Here is an 18,289-nt window from a genome sequence, read left to right as displayed (position 1 = left end):
CTCGGGAACTCCGGCACGCGTCATCATCGGGGCCTTCTGTTGCTCATGGGCACTACAGTCAGTGTATGAGGCTTGTGGGGGTCTGGTTTAACATACAGCAGTGCTTCTCTGATCAGATTTAGCAGCTTCGCTCCATTGAAGCAGGGTTCGCACAGCTCGAGTGTTTCAGGGGAGGGATAAAACACATGTTGATCAATATACTGATCATTGAGCCCGGGGACCTGAGGGGATCCGCAGAGCCATACATCACAGGCCACTCTGACAACTCTCCGCTGCCCTCTCCCTCCTGCTCTACGGCCGAGGCAACACTCAGCGCCGCACGCTGGGGCTGTAAGTGCCGTTATTCCCGTTTTTGCCTCTCTCGGCTTTTAAAAGACAGCGTTTGCATCAAGCAGTTTAATTCATATCGTATGAATGTCTAATTATGGAGCGCTGCCGGTGTCTTTGGTGTCATGTGTAGAGGAGACCTGCCCTATTAAAGACCAAAGAGTTGCCAAAGAGTCATAAGAGGGAAATTTAAACTTTATGAGGGTGCTAGAAAAAAGGTCACAGACAGTGTTAGAATGAACTGATAAAAGCTCGTCTGGGAGCAATTATTGTTCAGAGAATAATGTTAAGGTAAGATGGACACTTTAGGTATTTGCCTTGAAATGTGTCAGTGGATGGACTAACACACAACTTCACTTGCAATCACCCAATGGAGTTGTTTGGAGGGTTTAATGCACGGGTTCGGTGTTGTTTTCTCTGCTTTATTAACACTAGAACTACTGGGTTTTCTAAATATACCCATTCCCACTAGAAGGTGGTCAAATGATCTGCTCGGCTAGCTGAGACCCTGAATCATCTGTGAACAGCTGCCTTTGTTAGGTAAAGAGGGCCATCACTGACGCACTCTAGGTGGTGGGTTGCGTGGGCTTGCTGACCCTGCTCCTGTCTGCAAGGCTGCACAGTTCCTATGAGTCTAAGAATGACATCCACTGTTACAATGTTCAACCGCTATGTGCTTGGATTTACAACGTGAAAGGACGAGTGTCATTGTTGCGGTCTCACCGAAGGAAGCAATAAGATATCATCATCAATAATACAATAAGACAGTTTTAGATCCTTCTCAAATGTGGCGAAGCTTTGTTTATTTACAAAAAAAACTAGTTCAAATATTGTTTGCACTGTAACTTCATCAAAAATTACAGAAAAGATGACAGTACACTCATCAAGTTTTAACAAATGTGCAATAAAAAATATAAACAGAAAACGCTTGAAAACGTTTTTTATATTCCGTTTATTTCGTTATTACTGCTTTCACCTGTACCACATAAAGTCATTGTAGAGCTACAGCCATGTTCCTACAAAGTTAACCAGCTTTATTTCGTTATTCCCTCTTTCATGTCCGTCTGTTGAATGAAAGTGGGCGTGGCCATCCACGTCCCAGAGCGGTGACACTGGGGGAAGGGGAACGCGCATCAACACGCAGGACAAAGATCTGCGTTTCTCTGCTGCTACAGCCTCGGCTGCGTTGGGTTGTTAGTGTCCCTTTCACCTCTACCACATGAAATGTGTTCCTGCTAAGTTGATCTTGAGCTGCTATCAGAATCGTTTTTATTCCCCAGGTTTGAACAGGGCAAACATTATTTTTATTTACAAAAAAATTAAAACGTTCACATGTGATTTGCCCGCTTTGATGTAGACAAAATTCTTGAAAGCGTTTTACATTACATCCCGTTTATTTCGTTATCCCCACTTTCATATCTGTCTGATAAATAAAAGTGGGCGGGGCTATCAGTCCCGTAGCAAAGGTAAGCGCTGACTGTGGGGGCTGGGCGCATCAGCATACAGGACAAAGACCTGTGTTCCTCTGCCACAGCCTCCTCTTTCAGCCTGTTGCTTTGGGCCGTTATTCCCCCACTTACTGGAGCCACATGTTGACAAAGTTGACCAGCCGCTTTTATGTAGACACCAAACTCTATAAAGCATTTTACTTTACATTCCGTTTATTTCGTTATTAATATACATGTAATTGCAAATGCTGCTCTGAGCTCTTTTACTTTGATGAGTTTTGTGTCTACATGAAAGCGGGCAGAACAACGTCCATGTGTGTGTGTCACGCTGAAAGAAACATGGCTGTAGCTCTGCAATGACTTTATGTGGTACAGGTGAAAGGGAAAATAACGAAATAAACGGAAATATAAAACAGAAACGCTTTCAAGCGTTTTCTGTTTAAATTTTTTATTGCACATTTGTTAAAACTAGATGGGTGTACTGTCTTTTTTCCTAATTCTTAGTGACGTTACAGTGCAAAGCGTATGGGATTTTTTTGTAAATAAAAATAATTAAATAAATGGAATATAAAACGGAAACGTTTCAAGCGTTTTCTGTTTATATTTTGTAAATAAAAATAAACCCGGTGAATAAAAACGATTCTGATTCTGAAAGCAGCTGATCAACTTCGTAGGAACACATTTCATATGGTACAGGTGAAAGGGACACTAACAACCCAACGCAGCCGAGGCTGTAGCAGCAGAGAAACGCAGATCTTTGTCCTGCGTGTTGATGCGCGTTCCCCATCCCCCAGTGTCACCGCTCTGGGACGTGGATGGCCACGCCCACTTTCATTCACCAGACGGACATGAAAGAGGAAATAACGAAATAAACAGCTGGTTAACTTTGTAGGAACATGGCTGTAGCTCTGCAATGACTTTATGTGGTACAGGTGAAAGGAGTAATAACCAAATAAACGGAATATAAAACGGAAACGCTTTCAAGCGTTTTCTGTTCACCCAAACTAGATGGGTGTACTGTCATCTTTTCAGTAATTTTTAGCATTTGCATGTTGTTGTATATGAATAACGAAATTACGTTTGACAAAACTGTGAAGAGTTCCGTGTCTACATGAAAGCGGGCAGAACAACGTCCGTCTATGACTCACTGCCGAAAGCGGCTGGTGAAACATGGCTGTAGCTCTGCAATGACTTATTATGTGGTACTGGTGAAAGGGGAAATAACGAAATAAATGGAATGTAAAACCGAAACGCTTTCAAGCGTTTTTTTGGTTTATAATATATTTTTAATTGCACATTTGTTAAAACTAGATGGGTGAGCGGTGTACTGTCGTCTTTTCTGCAATTTTTAGTAACGTTACAGTGAAATAATGTGTGAACTTTATTTAGTTTTTTTGTAAATAAGCAAAGCAGCAAAACTGTTTTATTGTCTTGTTAATGTTTTTTATTGCTTCCTTCGGTGAGACCGCAACAATGACACTCGTCCTTTCACGTTGTAAATCCAAGCACATAGCGGTGGAACATTGTAACAGTGGATGTCACTCATAGACTCATAGGAACATGAGTAGGAACCCTGCTCTGCCTTGCAGGCAGCAGCAGGGTCAGCGAGCCCATGCGTCCCACCCCACAGAGAGCGTCGGTGATGGCCCTCTTTACGTAACAAAAGCGGCTCTTGGCAGGGTGCCAGCTGGAGCGTGGCGGACAAGTGAACACCCAGCAGTAGTTAGGGGTATATGTAAAGGTGTACGTCCCTTAGTAGTTCTAGTGTTAAAGGAATAAGCAGGAACAATAATTGGTGGGGAGGGGTCGTACTGTATGGGATTGTTGCTCTTCTCCTTGTAGCTCAGCTGGCGAACGGTCCAAACCAGAGCCCAACACCATCCATCACTGCTGCTGCCAGACGCCTTGGTTCATTAACAAAGAGGACGATGAATATTCATGTGATCGCATGTGTTCACAGCACAGGGTACAGTTGCATCTTGGTCGCTAAAGATTGAAATGGGTGAAATAAAGAGAAGATCTGGGCTCAGAGCGTATTGACCAGCGTGCCGTCCAGGTTGCTTGGCTTGTGCTGGTTTGACCCCTCGCTGGCAGTGGAGTGGCAGCGTGTGCGCTCAAGGTCCCGACAGAGATAAAGACAGATAACCAGAGAGGACATGGGAGAAGCTCATTCAGCTGGACTGCTAACAAGGACGGGGCGTCACGGTTTGCTGCCGAACTAGAAGTGTCAGTGGTCGTCGCTGTCTGTAGTAAATGTGCAGTAGAGCTTCAGTCATCATTTAACAATTGTCTCTGGTCATACTGTAGCTGTGACCCAGATTTTACGCAGGTTATTAGGTGAAACTTTGCCAAACCGCTGTTCAGACAATACAGTAAATTATATGATCGGGAATATGTGCACTGAGGTTGTGAGGGGCCACATTTCACTTTGAATAATTCATTTCAAAGCCACATTTTTTTTTTTTGCTCTACTCCTCACACCTTTCACTCATCGCCGTCAATTTCCCAGCATCCCCTGTGCAATTCCCAGCATGTTCTTCCCCGGAGCTGTCAGGTCAGGGGCAGAAATAGCAACAGCCTCCCCGTCCCCAGGGAGGCTGTCAGCCTCCCTGACCCCGTCCCTGTTCTTATCACCTGGCTACCAGAGGCACTATTCTCCCAGGGCCCCTCTCCACCGATTAGGAGTCGGTGGATTACACCTGTAGTCTGGTGGCTATCATTAGAAGAATGACTCAACGCCGCAGCATGGGAGAGGAGAGAGCGCCGCTCGAGACTTCTGTAATGGGTTTAGACAGGGAGGGCTTGGGCGAGTTGAATGAGAGTGAACCCTCTGACACAATTAGACACTGTAGTTACGTAACGCTTCCGCCCCTGAGCTGATTGTGTACCTGGATGCGAGCGTGTACAATCAACAAGTCAAATGAGCACCTCATTCATGCTGTACAGGCTATTCACGCACATTGGTTGTTCATTCTTTTATACGGTCTTCACATCTGGCTCTGGCAGCAACGCGTCTTAGAATGTGCCAGATGTTTGTTTTGGTCGAATAACAGGGGTTCAGCATTGTAAATGAACATTCTCCTCTCTGCCTTCCTTGACGGCATCACATGAACTATAAGGAAGTTTCATCACATTAACTAGTGGCTGGAGACCCATCAGGCTACTGTAGCTCGTGGGTCCCGGTGGGGCTGCCAGCATTGTGGACGCAAACAATAGACTAACACATCCTTGAGTGTGGGAATTAATCGCGCTCGCATATTTCCAGCGCCCACAGGTCAGGCAAGTAAACAGCTGCAGTCATGGCTTCATTTTTTTTTTTTTTTGGCCTGAGCTTCTGCTGTCATCAAGCTCAAACATGCGAAGGGTGCTCAGATTATGAGCGAGGCTGTCAGACTTTTCAAGTGCTGGCAGTCATTTGGGATTCAGCCACTCGGAAGGAATCGGTTGCTCTGTCACGGCAACCCGTGGGCTGGTGCTGCTCTGGCTGGAGCGACAGAGTCCTTCCATCAGCTGTTCAGGTAGACAGCGAGGCCGGCTGGTTCCCCTCTCCATCCAGTGCAGGGCCACGCACATGCTCCTTAAGGAAGAGGAGGTGGAGTGAAAGACGGGAGCCGGCACTGTTCCAGAATGTGACTGTGGCCTAAAGGAGAAGATGAACCGTTAAAGAATCACTGATCGTCTAAGAAGTCTTAGAAGTCTTAATTGGTTTTCTCACTCGTCTATGATTAAATTAATCTAAGCTCTGTCCTTTTTCGGTTATGACAGCATTTACTCCATCGCTGTGTGTAAGAACTATCTGAACTAGCTGTTAGGCTTGCAGGAGTCTGACATGTAAGCTAATACACAAGGTAAGAGGATCCATCCACTTTCCAACCTGACGCAGCAGTGTGTGTGTGTGTGTGTGTGTGTGTGTGTGTGTGTGTGTGTGTGTGTGTGTGTGTGTGTGTGTGTGTGTGTGTGTGTGTGTGTGTGTGGGGGTGTGTGTGTGTGTGTGTGTGTGTGAAAACTAGAGACAGCGGGAGAGGAAGCCTGGAGCTTACCCAGCTAACATAGGTGTCAGACCTAACAGCTTCACGCGTGCTGCCGGTGCTATGCACTGATCCTATTGTGTGAACTGCACACAGAACAGCCTATAGCGTGAATACGAAAAGAGTTTTTCTCCATCTAATGCTGGACGTATAACACTTTTCAACCCACAAAGTCAAACGTTGATGATGCCTTTTTCTGTTTCTCATCTGAAATCAAAGCCAATGTATCGATTCTCCAATATTATAATGAGCAAATAAGATCGACATGTGATTGGTAAACCATTACTGCAGGTACTGTAACAGTGTGTGTGTGTCTTAGAAGAAGCATACTGAAGCCTTAATTGTGTGTATTTGTCTTCCTCAGCTTATCACCAAGGCTCAACAGGTGGTGAACGAAGCACTGGACCGATACGGTGCCAGCGATGTCGGGAAACATGCAAAGGAGAGGTTGTACGCGTGCAAGAGACCCACTTTCACGTCAAGTGTTTCACCTGTACCGGTAAGACTCATGAAGCATCAGAACACACGCTATGTTAGACATCTGTAGTCAGATCATAGGCTGGACTCATCTGGACTTTCCATGCACACACATACACACACGCTGCCAGATCTGCTGTGCATCCCCTCATTCATCCACCTCCCAGTGCGCACGCTGACTGCTACTGTTAGCCCATGGAGGGGATTGGAATGGATCACAGGTGCCGTGCTGGGGACTTAGGTTCCTGCTAAGGGAGCTTGTTATTGAGCTGCCACCTTGGAGAGGATTTTCCTCTGTTGTGAGCTGTGATCTAATGAGAGTGTCTCAACTACTGTAGCTTTACGGTGCCACATGTGACCCACAACAGATACTTATACCAATGTCAAATGAAGATTGCATAGAACAATCTCTGAAAAATCTCGTTGACCGTGAGTCGACATGCAAGATTGCCGGCATTAGCAGAGTTAAAGGCAGGTCTGAGAGGGCCGCGTGACGCTCAAGTATCTGTGCGTGTGCAAATTAGAAATCAAAGAAGCGAGGAACGTTATTTGTCATGCTGCTGTACAGCCTAGAGCAAGCGTATTGTGTTAGTCTTGGCCGTTTCCATAAGGAAAGACAAGCACTCGCAGACCAGTCCTTTGCAAATCACAGAAGTAACAGATACAGTACGTATGGAAGAAATACACTGAAATGCATAATTACAAATAATTTTATCACTAACTTTAATGTTTACTGAAAGACTTTGTTGACATTTCATTTCAACAGTACTGTATGTGTATGTCTTCATTTTCTCATACATGATTTAATCTGGTGATGACCTACTTCATTACTTCCTGATTGATCTGCGTTTTCCTCCTTTGTAAATCTCATCTTTAGACTGAAATGTGATCTTTGTATATAAATATATAATCCCTGGCGGTTTTAATGCAACCTGTGCCTTCAGCATCTGTTGTCAAGGAGAGAATGCTGAGTAAGTTGTGTTTGTTAGATTGTGAGAGGCAATCGTAGCTGCTGTACAGTAGGTAAAGTCAATAAAGGCCTTTCATTGGACAGTTCTATGTTCTGTTCTGTTTTTCCTGTGTGTAGCCATCAAATGCATAGAAACAAAAGCATATACTACACAGATACAGTATATACTGTACATGCACTTATGCAGATGAGCATGCATGTATATACGCGTGTGCACGCTGGCTGTGGTTGTGAGGGGTTGCTGTGGTAACGGTGTGAAGGGGCACCCGGGCTCCGGTTGGTGGATATTCTCAGCATCTCTATGGTGCTATTAACCAATCGAAGGGCTCCGTTCCGTGCCCCAGAGAGAAAAAGGGGGGTGAACACAGGAAGCGAGCAGAAAAGAGACGAAGAGGGGGATGGGGGTGCTGTTTGTGTCGCCTAAACATTACATCATCACATGGGTGTAATACCAGTCCGATTCTTTTCTTCCTCTCGCCATCAGTGCCCTCACCCACAGCACAATTACAGTAATGGAAAACTGCCATTGCTGAGCATCCCGTTAAATGCACCTAGCAGACAGCCCTCCCGTTCCAGAGAGCTCTCCTCATCCCACGAGGCAGTGGGACACTATTGTGCAGGCAGCCTCTGCCACAAGCAGGCACATAATATTCTCTCCTGTATGGGCCTCTGCACAGCCAGCACTTTTCTAAAGCTTTTATTGTTCAGCATGACCCCCCCCCCCCCCCCCCCCCACAAACATGTCACATGTTCTTTTGAACTTCATAAACCACATTTAGCCACTATTGACTACTTCTGTTGCCCGACTTCTGCATTTTGTATTTTACGAGCCTAAAAAAAAATCCTGGAATTTAAAATCATTATGCTTTATTTTTATCTCTTTATTGCCGTTTTTTCCCCTTTATCGTTGCTTCTTTCCGTTTGTTTCCTCGTGCGTGAAATCAATTTCTCATCTTGGGACAGGATGATAAGGCATGCAGGGCACGCCATTTGGAGACTTAGGGGTTAACTGTAGAGAGGGCGATCTACTATCAGCAGTCAATGGGAAATAGATGGCTTTTAAAAAACGCTGTGATTGGGCGCTGTTTGAAGAGAATCAGGATGTGTAGCCGTGTTATTGGCTCTAATCGGTGACATTTTGTGCTTGTGTCAAATAATAGCCATGACATAAAATCTAACTTATTTCCACTTTTCCTCCCCTTTCTTTTTCTACCGATGTCCACTAAACAGATCCAGATTGTTCACACATTCACTCACATACCACTGTCGTCATTTAATCCGCCACGCGTTCTCCAGCCACATAAACCCCTGGTTGCCCCATTATGCTAATTGTCCCTCATGCATTAGTCAAAAGAAAAACAGATCACCGATCATGAGTGTTTAACCTCTCATTTGAACCCATTATACAGCAGCTGATTGTAGCGTGGAATCAGCCACGCAATTAGTGGCAGAAAGGAGTGTGTGGAAAATGCTGTAGACAGAAGCCAGCTCACAGATTGATGCATCAGCCCTGGACACATTAAAGCATGTGGGGGTGGACCCACATGTGGATTGTGTGGGTCCCATAGCACTTCTCAGTGAAGCAGCGAGCTGCAGAGCACAGACGATGCGGTGTTTTATTACCAGCAGACGGGCTGACTTGTGCATACTGGCCTAATGACATACTGACCACATATAACCCGCCTTTGAAGCATAATTGGCACTTTTGGAGTCCAACAGAAACAGCGAGGGTTGACGGTGGCACAGGCGCAGAGCTGACACACATGAATCAGAGGGAAAATGAGACACGTGGCTGCTGTCAGCTCGCAAGCAAACACAGGACAGAGAGGGAGCAAAACAAACGCACAAGCAGAGGCAGACGCAAACACAAACACACAAACAGCCGAGCGTCACCCAGTTCTTATAGATATATGCAAAGCAGATCCGTCTCTAAACCAGTGCTGAAGGAAAAAGTGGATTTGCACAGACAACTTGACTGCTATTACTACCTACGTATTCTCTCCAGGGCTCCTGTAAAAGCCTCCATTACTTACAGTGTGATGGTTATAACACAAGCCTACAGTACTGTTGTTCTGCTCCCGGGATGGAGAGGATGACGGTCGAAGCAAGTGAGTGAGGGAGAGCTGGAAAGAGAAGAATGAAAAAAAGAAGCGTGGGTTATGAGGAGAAACATGAAGAAAGAAACACAAAACAAGAGTGTGTGTGTGTGTGTGTGTGTGTGTGTGTGTGTGGGGGGGGGGGGGGGGGGGGGTCATGGGGAAAGGGGAGCTTCCTGTAGCTATAGCAACCGTGGGTACGCTGCTCCAATCACCACGCCACTGCCTGGTTGCTAGGGAGAGATTCCAGCGGAGAGCAGCGAGCGCGGCGGGCAGCGGCTCCTTTCCCCCGAACGCGGGAGACGTGACGGGGGACGGTCTCTCCGCTCGTCCCCCGAGCGTCGCCACCGCCTGAGGGGTTTTTCACGCGCTCCCTCCCTATTGTCCTCTGAGTGCATATGTGCGTGCGTCCGTCACGAAGGAGCGATTTTCGAATCGCGCCGAGGATCGTTTGGGGACGAACTCCGCCGTGTTGCGCAAACACAAGCGCATCACAGCATCTGTGAGCGGCGCTCGAGCGGTTTGAGGCTTCTCACTGCTCAGTCCTCAGCCGCCGTCAGCGGCTGTTTTTGTTTGGGTGTCTGGGATCTCATTCGCACCTATTTTCCCCTCGGCTGAGTCCCTTATCGGCATTCAGAGGGTTAAGAGCTGAGGGCCTCGGCAGCCGAGCCAGTCCGCTGGTATGAAGGGACCACTGGGCAACCATCTGTCTCCATCAGCGACTGCAGCCAAATGCTGGGGGAACCCTATCACTCATGCACCATTTGTCTGCGCTTTAGCCTTCAGCGACGCCCCCTCCGGCTCCACCAGTCGCTCTGCTTGTCTGTTTCTTTGATGACATCTGTTTTTTTTTTTATACTTTTTTTGTGCCATGCTGTACTTCCAGAAATATACTTTAAATATATTTCACTACCTTTTTTGTGACATTTTGAATAAATTGATTGCCTACTTTTCCTAATCCGCCATCGTTAGCAATTTGGATTGTATGAAAAATCTTGTGGATGAACCTTTGATGTGCAAAGTCAGGGTTTTCAGTCTGTTGTTACTGTAAAATAACTTTTTGTTTATAAATCTGAAGCCTGTTGTAAACTGACTCTAGACCATACAGTAATGTGACACCATAAAGTCTCCTGCTACACATCATTTTTAAAGACAATACTTATTTGACAGTCTGATACAGTACTGTAACATGCCATAAAGACAGGTTAGTGTCATCATCTTGAGGATGCTAACGTGCCGTCCTTACAAACAGCCTTGCAGAGCTACTTGTGCCTGTGGACTGTGGTTCTCTTCTCTTCCTGTGTGTCTGATCGCTTCTCCAACTTGGCACAACTTGAGAAAACACATTATTTACTCTTGAAGTGTTTCCTCTTGTCAGAGGGGCTCAGATCCGGGGGGACAAGGGAGGGTGGAGGAGCACAGATGTGGGGGTGAATAGGTGACTACCTCCCCTGCAGAAACTCCCCAGTGGCCTGTTACACACTAGCCCCATGCTAGAATGCCTGCAGCGGCGTCTATTAGAGCGGAATATTCATTAAGAGGCGACAGAACTGAAGAGTGGACCACAGGGCTACTCTCACATACTGTACAAAGCTTGTCCATTTACTTGATTTGCACATGATGAAGGTGGTGCAACGCTAGCGAGACAAGGGGCAAAGGGAGACCATGAAACAAAGGGAAAGGAGCGAAGGTGCAGTCTGTAGTGAGGGGAAAAGAATACACAAGTTGAGATAAAGTGGGGACAGCTCCAAAGATTTGGGAGAAACAGAAAGACGAGGAAGGGGAAGGGCGGGAGGAGGCGGGGGCGTCGGGCTTATTGCGGGGTTCCGGCCCGGGCCGACTTTGAGAAGGGAATTTTAATTGCATCTGTTGGCTAGAGATAAATACCCAATCATGCAGACCCCCTGTGGGTGGCTAATCAGCACGGGTTATAATGACCACAGCTGCAGACACCAGCCAACACGCTAACCCTGAGTAACTAGGTGAATGATCTGACTTCTGATGGCAAATTCATCTGTTGCTATATGAAGGAGAGAGAGAGAGAATCTGTAAGTGTCCCTCATTAGGAGCCATAAAGTCTTTGATGTGCTGTAATCTTGCAGAGCTGCTTATGTTCAGCTTGGGGAGGTGATCGAATCGAAGCAGACTGAAATGAACATCTGCATGATTCTGATTTTCAGCTGTGACTGTGCATTTTTTTTCCCAGCGACTCTTTAGGTCCGTCGTTAAAGTTGCGTTGCTGTTGGTTTCAAGGGCGGGCGTCGGCGATGCGCGGTGCCGGTCGTGCGGTTAGGGGCGAAGCGTTTCCTCTCAGAGCCAAGCGAAGCCTCATGTAGAGAGGCTGATCACTTACCCAACTCCACCCACCGCGCTGGCACCCACCGAACAACAAGTCATGGGAATTTAACATTTCCCAGAGACCTTGAAAAGTGGAGGCCGTGGCAGCTGCTGATGAAATAAGATTTCCTATTTTTTTTTTATTTTAGCATTTTTGATATTTATACCATTTAACTGTGAAGGAAAGGTATAATTTAACATCATTTGGGTTTGAACTCGATGTGCACAACAGCCAGTTAAATCAAAACACCAGCACACGTGCCACCGCCACCACAACGCCGCTGAGGCGGGGACCTGGCTGTCTCTAGGGCAACTGTGGAAGGTTTACATCTCCTATGGCAACTGAGGAAGGGGGACGTCCTTCGCGACGCATCCAGCCAATCGTCCAGGCAGAAAAAAAACAATGTGATTAGCCAGAACAGGTGAACCATTCAGGCGGCCCGTCCAATGTAGTCTGAGCAGAACCTGTCGGCTGTCTGCGATTTGGTCAGACGTGCGCATGCTAATGAAGTGCATTCGGCTAATTGACCAAATTCCAGTTATTTTCGAAATCCATCTGGATGGAGATTAAAAAAGTCTTTTTGAAGGGAAAAGGAAAAATAACGGGAACGGTGATAATTACCGCAATTTAGTTTTACTCAATAAATGCTATGGACTGTGTCATCACACAGTTTGGCATATAACTTAATACATGTGGAAATATCTGCTCTCCTATATCATTTTCCACGAAGGCACCAGGAAACCTATGATTTGGGTTTTTGGTAAAAGTCTGGTTCAAACTGCAGCACGAACACTTTCTGAAGCTCTTTGCCGTTGTTCAGCAGTTCTGAAATTGCGGTTGATACATCAACGCACAAAAACAGACTATTTTGATTCCCGCTTTCCTTTTTCTGTGCCTTTTCACATTCCTTCCTTCTCCTGCGGCCGTCACGCCTTTATGGCAACAATCTATCACGATGACAAAGACCCTTCATCAAACCTCACTCTATACACTGCCCCGTTTCATCATCGTATCGCTGCATAGTCACCGTGGCGTCTCATCTGGGATGGATTTATGTGTCTCCGCCGTCCTACGGGAGCTGAGATTGCTTTGTTTTTAAGTGGCAGCCGATTGATCTTTTATTACACTATTAAGTCAATATGCTCCACTCATAAACAGCTTGAAATTAAATGAGCCCCTTTGAAGGGTTTATGTGTGTGTGTGTGTGTGCGTGCGTGCGTGCGTGCGTGCGTGCGTGCGTGCGTGCGTGCGTGCGTGCGTGTGTGTGCGTGCGTGCGTGCGTGCGTGTGTGTGTGTGTGTGGTGAACTCTCACTCTGCTGGCATACAATGCAATGTGGTGGTTTTAGTAATATAAATATAGGCTGTGGCAGCGGCCGCATGGTCAGCATCAACTATGCGCTGTAAGAAAGTGCAGGATATTCATCTTGCTTCATTTCACAGGAGGCAGATTTTAAGAGTTTGTCAAAGCACTATTTAACATTTTATTGGTTTTCTGTTTTAAGAATGTCACGCAATGATTGATTGATTCAATGAATTTAGTTTTGGGGAAAAAGACTTTTAGGATGTCAAAGAATAGGAGTTGTCAAAATGACCTACAGTAAACAGTACAGCTTGCACCAACTGTCCATTATAGCATCACTAGTGTTTCATTATTAGCTGAGCTGTTACTAGTTGCACTGTATAAGCATAGTGCAAGCATCACAGCAGGGGACTACTAACAAAGCCCAGCACTGAAGGTCTAGTGCTTCAGTGCTCAAAATACTTCACAAATCCTGCATGTACATTTGCATGTGAAGTGTGGATCCCTGTACAAAGGATGTGACCTTCGTGTGTGATATCAGGTCACAGCGTTTCTCCAGGAGGTTACAATAACTGTCAACTCTTCCTGTTGGCAAACCACAGAGACTTGGAGAAACCAGAGACTGGCAGCCGTGAAAATGCCTCCTAGCTACAGTATATTGTTGCTCCCGTCGGGCTTCGCTCCCGGTCGGAGCACGCGCCGTCTGCTTAGGACACGCGCACACGCTCCACAGATGATGTCAGCGTCGTCCCAGTTGGGAGTAATGAGTCGCAGCCGATGGCCTGATGATGCCGAGGACTTGCGGGTTATTGTTTTGTCTCCTTCTTCGCGTTGTTCAGCAGAAAATGACTTTTCCACTGATTATATCATTATATTCCCATCAGAGCAAATTGGCTCACCGCTGCCCAGGTCTGAACACCTTCCCCCAGCAGCCGCGTGCGCACAAACAAGCACAACACAAACAGGAAGGTTTATGTTCACACAAACAGGTGCAGCTGAAAGACAGAACCTGCCACGCCTGAGCCCAACGGAACAAAACACAACGAAACGATGAACGTTATGTTGTCTCGTTTAATTACAGGAGCATGTTTTTCACGGTTGGAAGCCAAAGATAGCGTTTCTAATATCCGTGGGTCACTTCCTGTCCTTCTTTATGTTCTCCTTTCTTCTCCCCGCAGTGTGTAACTGTGATCTGGCTCGATCCGGGTTCTTCCAGAAGAAGGGCGAGTACATCTGTACGGCCGACTACCAGCGCCTGTACGGCACGCGCTGCGACCGCTGCGAGAGCTTCATCACGGGAGAGGTGGTGTCTGCGCTGGGACGCACGTACCACCCGAAGTGCTTCGTCTGCAGCGTGTGCAGGTACAGAGGCACACGCTCACTAGACACTGTGGCCGAATGCTAATCTCAATGTTAGGACTCATTGTACGAGCAAGAAAATCTAGGTTTGATATTAACTGCACCATGATTCCCGCCTCGTCAGCCATTTTGTGTGTGTGACACAGTATTCCACCAGAACTCCCAGCAGACTTGATGTCACATCAATGAGATGTTTCCTGCAACATTAGACAGCAAACGTTAAAATCAGCACACACAACATCTAGTACATCTTGAATATAATCACATGGTGAAGTAGATCAGTAGGGTCCTAGTAAATATGATAAAATACATGCAAAGCTTGTGGTTTCAAGTGGAAGCACTGAGCGAAACACAGGTGCCTCAGAACTGAGGAGGAGTCAGGCAGAACAGAGTCTTGTCTGCCTCTTTATCTTCACCCTCCACTTAAAGTGACTCAACCCAGTTCATTTACCCGTGTCTGGCTCTGGTCCACGATCAATTTTCTCTACACCCCCACCTCCTCAGTTCTTGGTGGATCAGGCGTTTGTTTTACAGGCCCAATAGCTAGTAGCCAATGGGAGGCTATGTAAAAAACAATGTTGCATAAGTTTTAATGTAAAAGGGCATATATGCTGTTGCTCTAGTTATCAGGGGTATGCGAATATATGAACATAATATAAATATAAATGTGGCTATTAACTATAATCAGAAATCCACAAGTAGATAAAGATATATATTAGTGAAGATATATACTGTACAGTACAGTATTCTGCCCATCACTTCAGTAAGCACATAACATCAACTAGATGTAATAATGATTGTTTACCAGTGAGTTTAAAATGTTCTTATAGCAGTAAAACCCTTGAGTTCTGGGACTACATGACAATATTTAATTAAGTTATTAAAATTATAATGACAGGCACTACACTGTGTATAAAAATAGATGCTGCAGAGCTTTTACAGTGCTTTGTGTCCACTGTGGTGCCCAAACAATCAACATATTGTGAGTAAGGGCATAACAAATGAGTTCATCAAGTATTTATTTGCGCTCCTCTTCATCATCTCTGTAAAGCGATTATTCATTGTTATTCAACAGCAGACAAACTGTGGAGCCAGTGAATAAGACGTCTATTTTCTCCTCCGTTGTCGTGAGTCACTGTCCTTTCAAGCCCGAATGTTTAAAGATACAATTAATGACATCTGAGCTCCGGGACGCCAACGAATGTCCGATTCGGCAGCTCAGCCATGTCGCTCTATGGAGACGCAACTTGAGAAACGAGAGCTGTTCGATTTAGCGAAAGTGGGTCATCTTGTCCTGACCTCTATCGGCGTTCAAGCTCCTCTTCCTTTTTTCAACACTTCAAGCTTCTCGTCTTTCTGCCTGTGTTTGTTTCCTTCCAAAACTGTTGCATCTTAGTATTTACCCCCCCCGGACACGAGCGTCTGCATGTGCTTGTGTACAGGATCTGTTTGACATTGGCTGATAAACTTGCAGTGATGCCCAGCGGCCGCGGACTAAGAGACAGACCTGATACCAACTGGCTGGAGACAGTGAGCGGAGCAGTCCTGGCAGTGACAGCAATGTGTGTGTGTGTGTGTGTGTGTGTGTGTGTGTGTGTGTGTGTGTGTGTGTGTGTGTGCCGGTTTATGTGGATTCAACCGGAAGAGACAGCGAGAAGCCAAAGGGTGAATCTCTTCTGTCCTGCTCCGTCTGCCCTCTGTCACGTTGCTCACGGTTCTTTCCTGTTCCCCCCTTTTTTTTTTTTACAGAATATCTCGCTTTTTGTTTTTCCCCTCCGCTTGAACATCCTCATTATTCACATCAACATCCCCCTGCTCTTACTCATCGTAAGTCTTTGTCATGGTGTTTTTTGGGGGGGGGCCTAGACCTCACTTTCACTTCCCCGTGCTGATGTACAAATTCATTTTTTTTATTTTTTAAGTGGCCATGATCAAAGCCAGAGGCCAAATCTCCACCGCCAAAAATAGCTTTACTTCTCTGGGCACTTTCAAGAAAGAAAAAAAAAGAAGCATTAAATATGTAAACAGAGTAAATTTTTAAAGCACTGGGAAAGGCTGACAAGGCAGAGACAGCCATGAGGGAGTGGGAGCAACACGCAGGTAAAGACAAGGTCAAACACAGACAAGCTCCCGCAGCATTAGGGAGAGCTGCTCCACGTACGCTCCTTCTCCAGACGAGGACGGATGCGGAGACGTGGGCAGCAGCTGCTCACGCGGCTTCACTGCTCACTCACAATCCCACTAATGTAGGTTTTTATCACCGGTTACGGCTGCTTCCGTTCGTGAACAGCTGATTTGACCTTGCAGCCGCCTGAAAGGTGAAATTAAAGCAGCGCCTAAATGAATAATGCATTTCCTATCACTTCCATTGACTCGTGCTCCTTTTAAGGTTTCACTGGGGCCTTTGTTGAATAATTCGTGGCGCTGAAACGTCTCCGCTGGCTCGTCTGCGCCGCTCACTTCCTCCCTGTCTGTTTTATGTATGGACCGTGTCCCTCTCTGAATAATATAGGAGCACAAAGGAGCAAACCCGGACTCCCGTACGCGATGCTTGGCTTCGCTTCGCACCCACATACTTCAGTGATACGGCTGTCGCTCTCCAGGTCCCACCACCGGCGCGGCTGCGCGTTCAGTCGTCTACAGAGCGGTGCACGAGCTGTTTGAGCGCCAGCCTCCCTCCGGCTGCAGGCCGTGGCGGGGGAGTGCGCGGATTACTCCCGTCTATGTCTTTTAAACAGCCTTCCCTAAGCCTTTTAGCCTCCCATTCATTCTCGCATTCTCCCGAGTTACATAGAAATCAATCAGTCTCCTTGAAAAGGAGGGAAACCAGTGTATCGCGATGTGGTGAATCGGATTCCACTCTGCCGTCGCACTCCTCGCTTCCCTCAGGTTGTGTGTTTCCTTTTTATTTACCCACCGCGTGGCGTTGAGACAATCAAGCAGCGGCCCGGTGACACCAGCTGCGCATGGGAGGGATGCTGGGAGGACAGGCCGCGGCACAAACAGGCGGTTAAGATCAGCATGCGCTCGGCACAGTCTCCCTAATAACTTTCCATTCTCGCTAAGAGCGCCGGCTTCCCTTTCAGGAGCCCTTTGGCAGCGTCACATTATCGCCCCTTTAATCACAGAGCAGCCAGGTGCTCCACAACCATCAGCTCCCATTAACCCATCGCTTCGACTGTTTGAACATGTACCTCCGGGCTCACAGGGGACGACGGAGCGCGTTCGGCCCGCGCCAGCTCCCCGTCGGGCTCCCGTCGGCGGCCATTTGTTATTTTCCTGCAGGGATGCTTTGAATCCTAACTCTCTCCCCCGTCTCTCCCTTCACAGTAAACCCTTCCCCATCGGAGACAGAGTGACGTTCAGCGGCAAGGACTGCGTGTGCCAGCAGTGCTCTCACACACTCGTCAAGCCCAATGAACCCATCAAGGTCCACGGGCCCAGCCGTAAGTCCCGGCGCCCGCCACGCTCTGTCCCATCCCTTTAGGACGCGCTAATGCAGTGTGTCCGTGAGGTCCGTTTAGCTCGTTTCGTTAATCAAGCGTCTGTCAGATCGGGGCTCTGACCCGTCGAGACGATCTGCCAGAGAATTGCGCAACAACAAAAAAATTAACCCTAAGTGTGCTGGGATTAGAGGAGTCTGTGCAGGTGCTGTGTTTATACCTCCTCAAGTTCATTAGGCTCATCATCATCATCATCATCATACAAACAACGGTGATGGAGTGTGAAGCATTTGTTTCACATGTGTGGCATACAGACAGCAGACTGCTGCTCGCTCGCTGTGCAGTAATAACAGATGGCAGAGAGGCAGTGAATAAGATCGCCGCGTTCAGGAGAATAAGATCCGAGTGGCTCCCCAGGTCCTTATGAAGACGCATTCTGTGGGAGCAGACACTGGAAGTCTGTTTTGGTTTTGGTCCGGGTTGTGAACAGGTCGGGATCAAA

The 18,289-nt window shown here is 46.9% G+C and overlaps 1 protein-coding gene across 4 annotated transcripts in view; it reads left to right on the top strand.

The window, feature by feature from the left end:
- Window positions 1–18,289, top strand: part of ablim3 (actin binding LIM protein family, member 3) — a 32,230-nt gene that overhangs the window by 1,758 nt on the left and 12,183 nt on the right. For all 4 annotated transcript variants that reach the window (XM_029165781.3, XM_029165785.3, XM_029165783.3 and 1 more), the window contains exons 2-4: window positions 6,168–6,302; window positions 14,164–14,347; window positions 17,675–17,790. In XM_029165781.3, the coding sequence (XP_029021614.1) occupies window positions 6,168–6,302; window positions 14,164–14,347; window positions 17,675–17,790 (435 nt within the window). The remainder of the gene's footprint in view (window positions 1–6,167; window positions 6,303–14,163; window positions 14,348–17,674; window positions 17,791–18,289) is intronic.

The sequence above is a fragment of the Betta splendens genome, chromosome 10, assembly GCF_900634795.4.
Source record: "Betta splendens chromosome 10, fBetSpl5.4, whole genome shotgun sequence".
In the NCBI taxonomy this organism is placed as follows: domain Eukaryota; kingdom Metazoa; phylum Chordata; class Actinopteri; order Anabantiformes; family Osphronemidae; genus Betta; species Betta splendens.
Note: the sequence above shows the minus strand (reverse complement) of the source record. Positions and strands in the feature narration are given on the sequence as shown.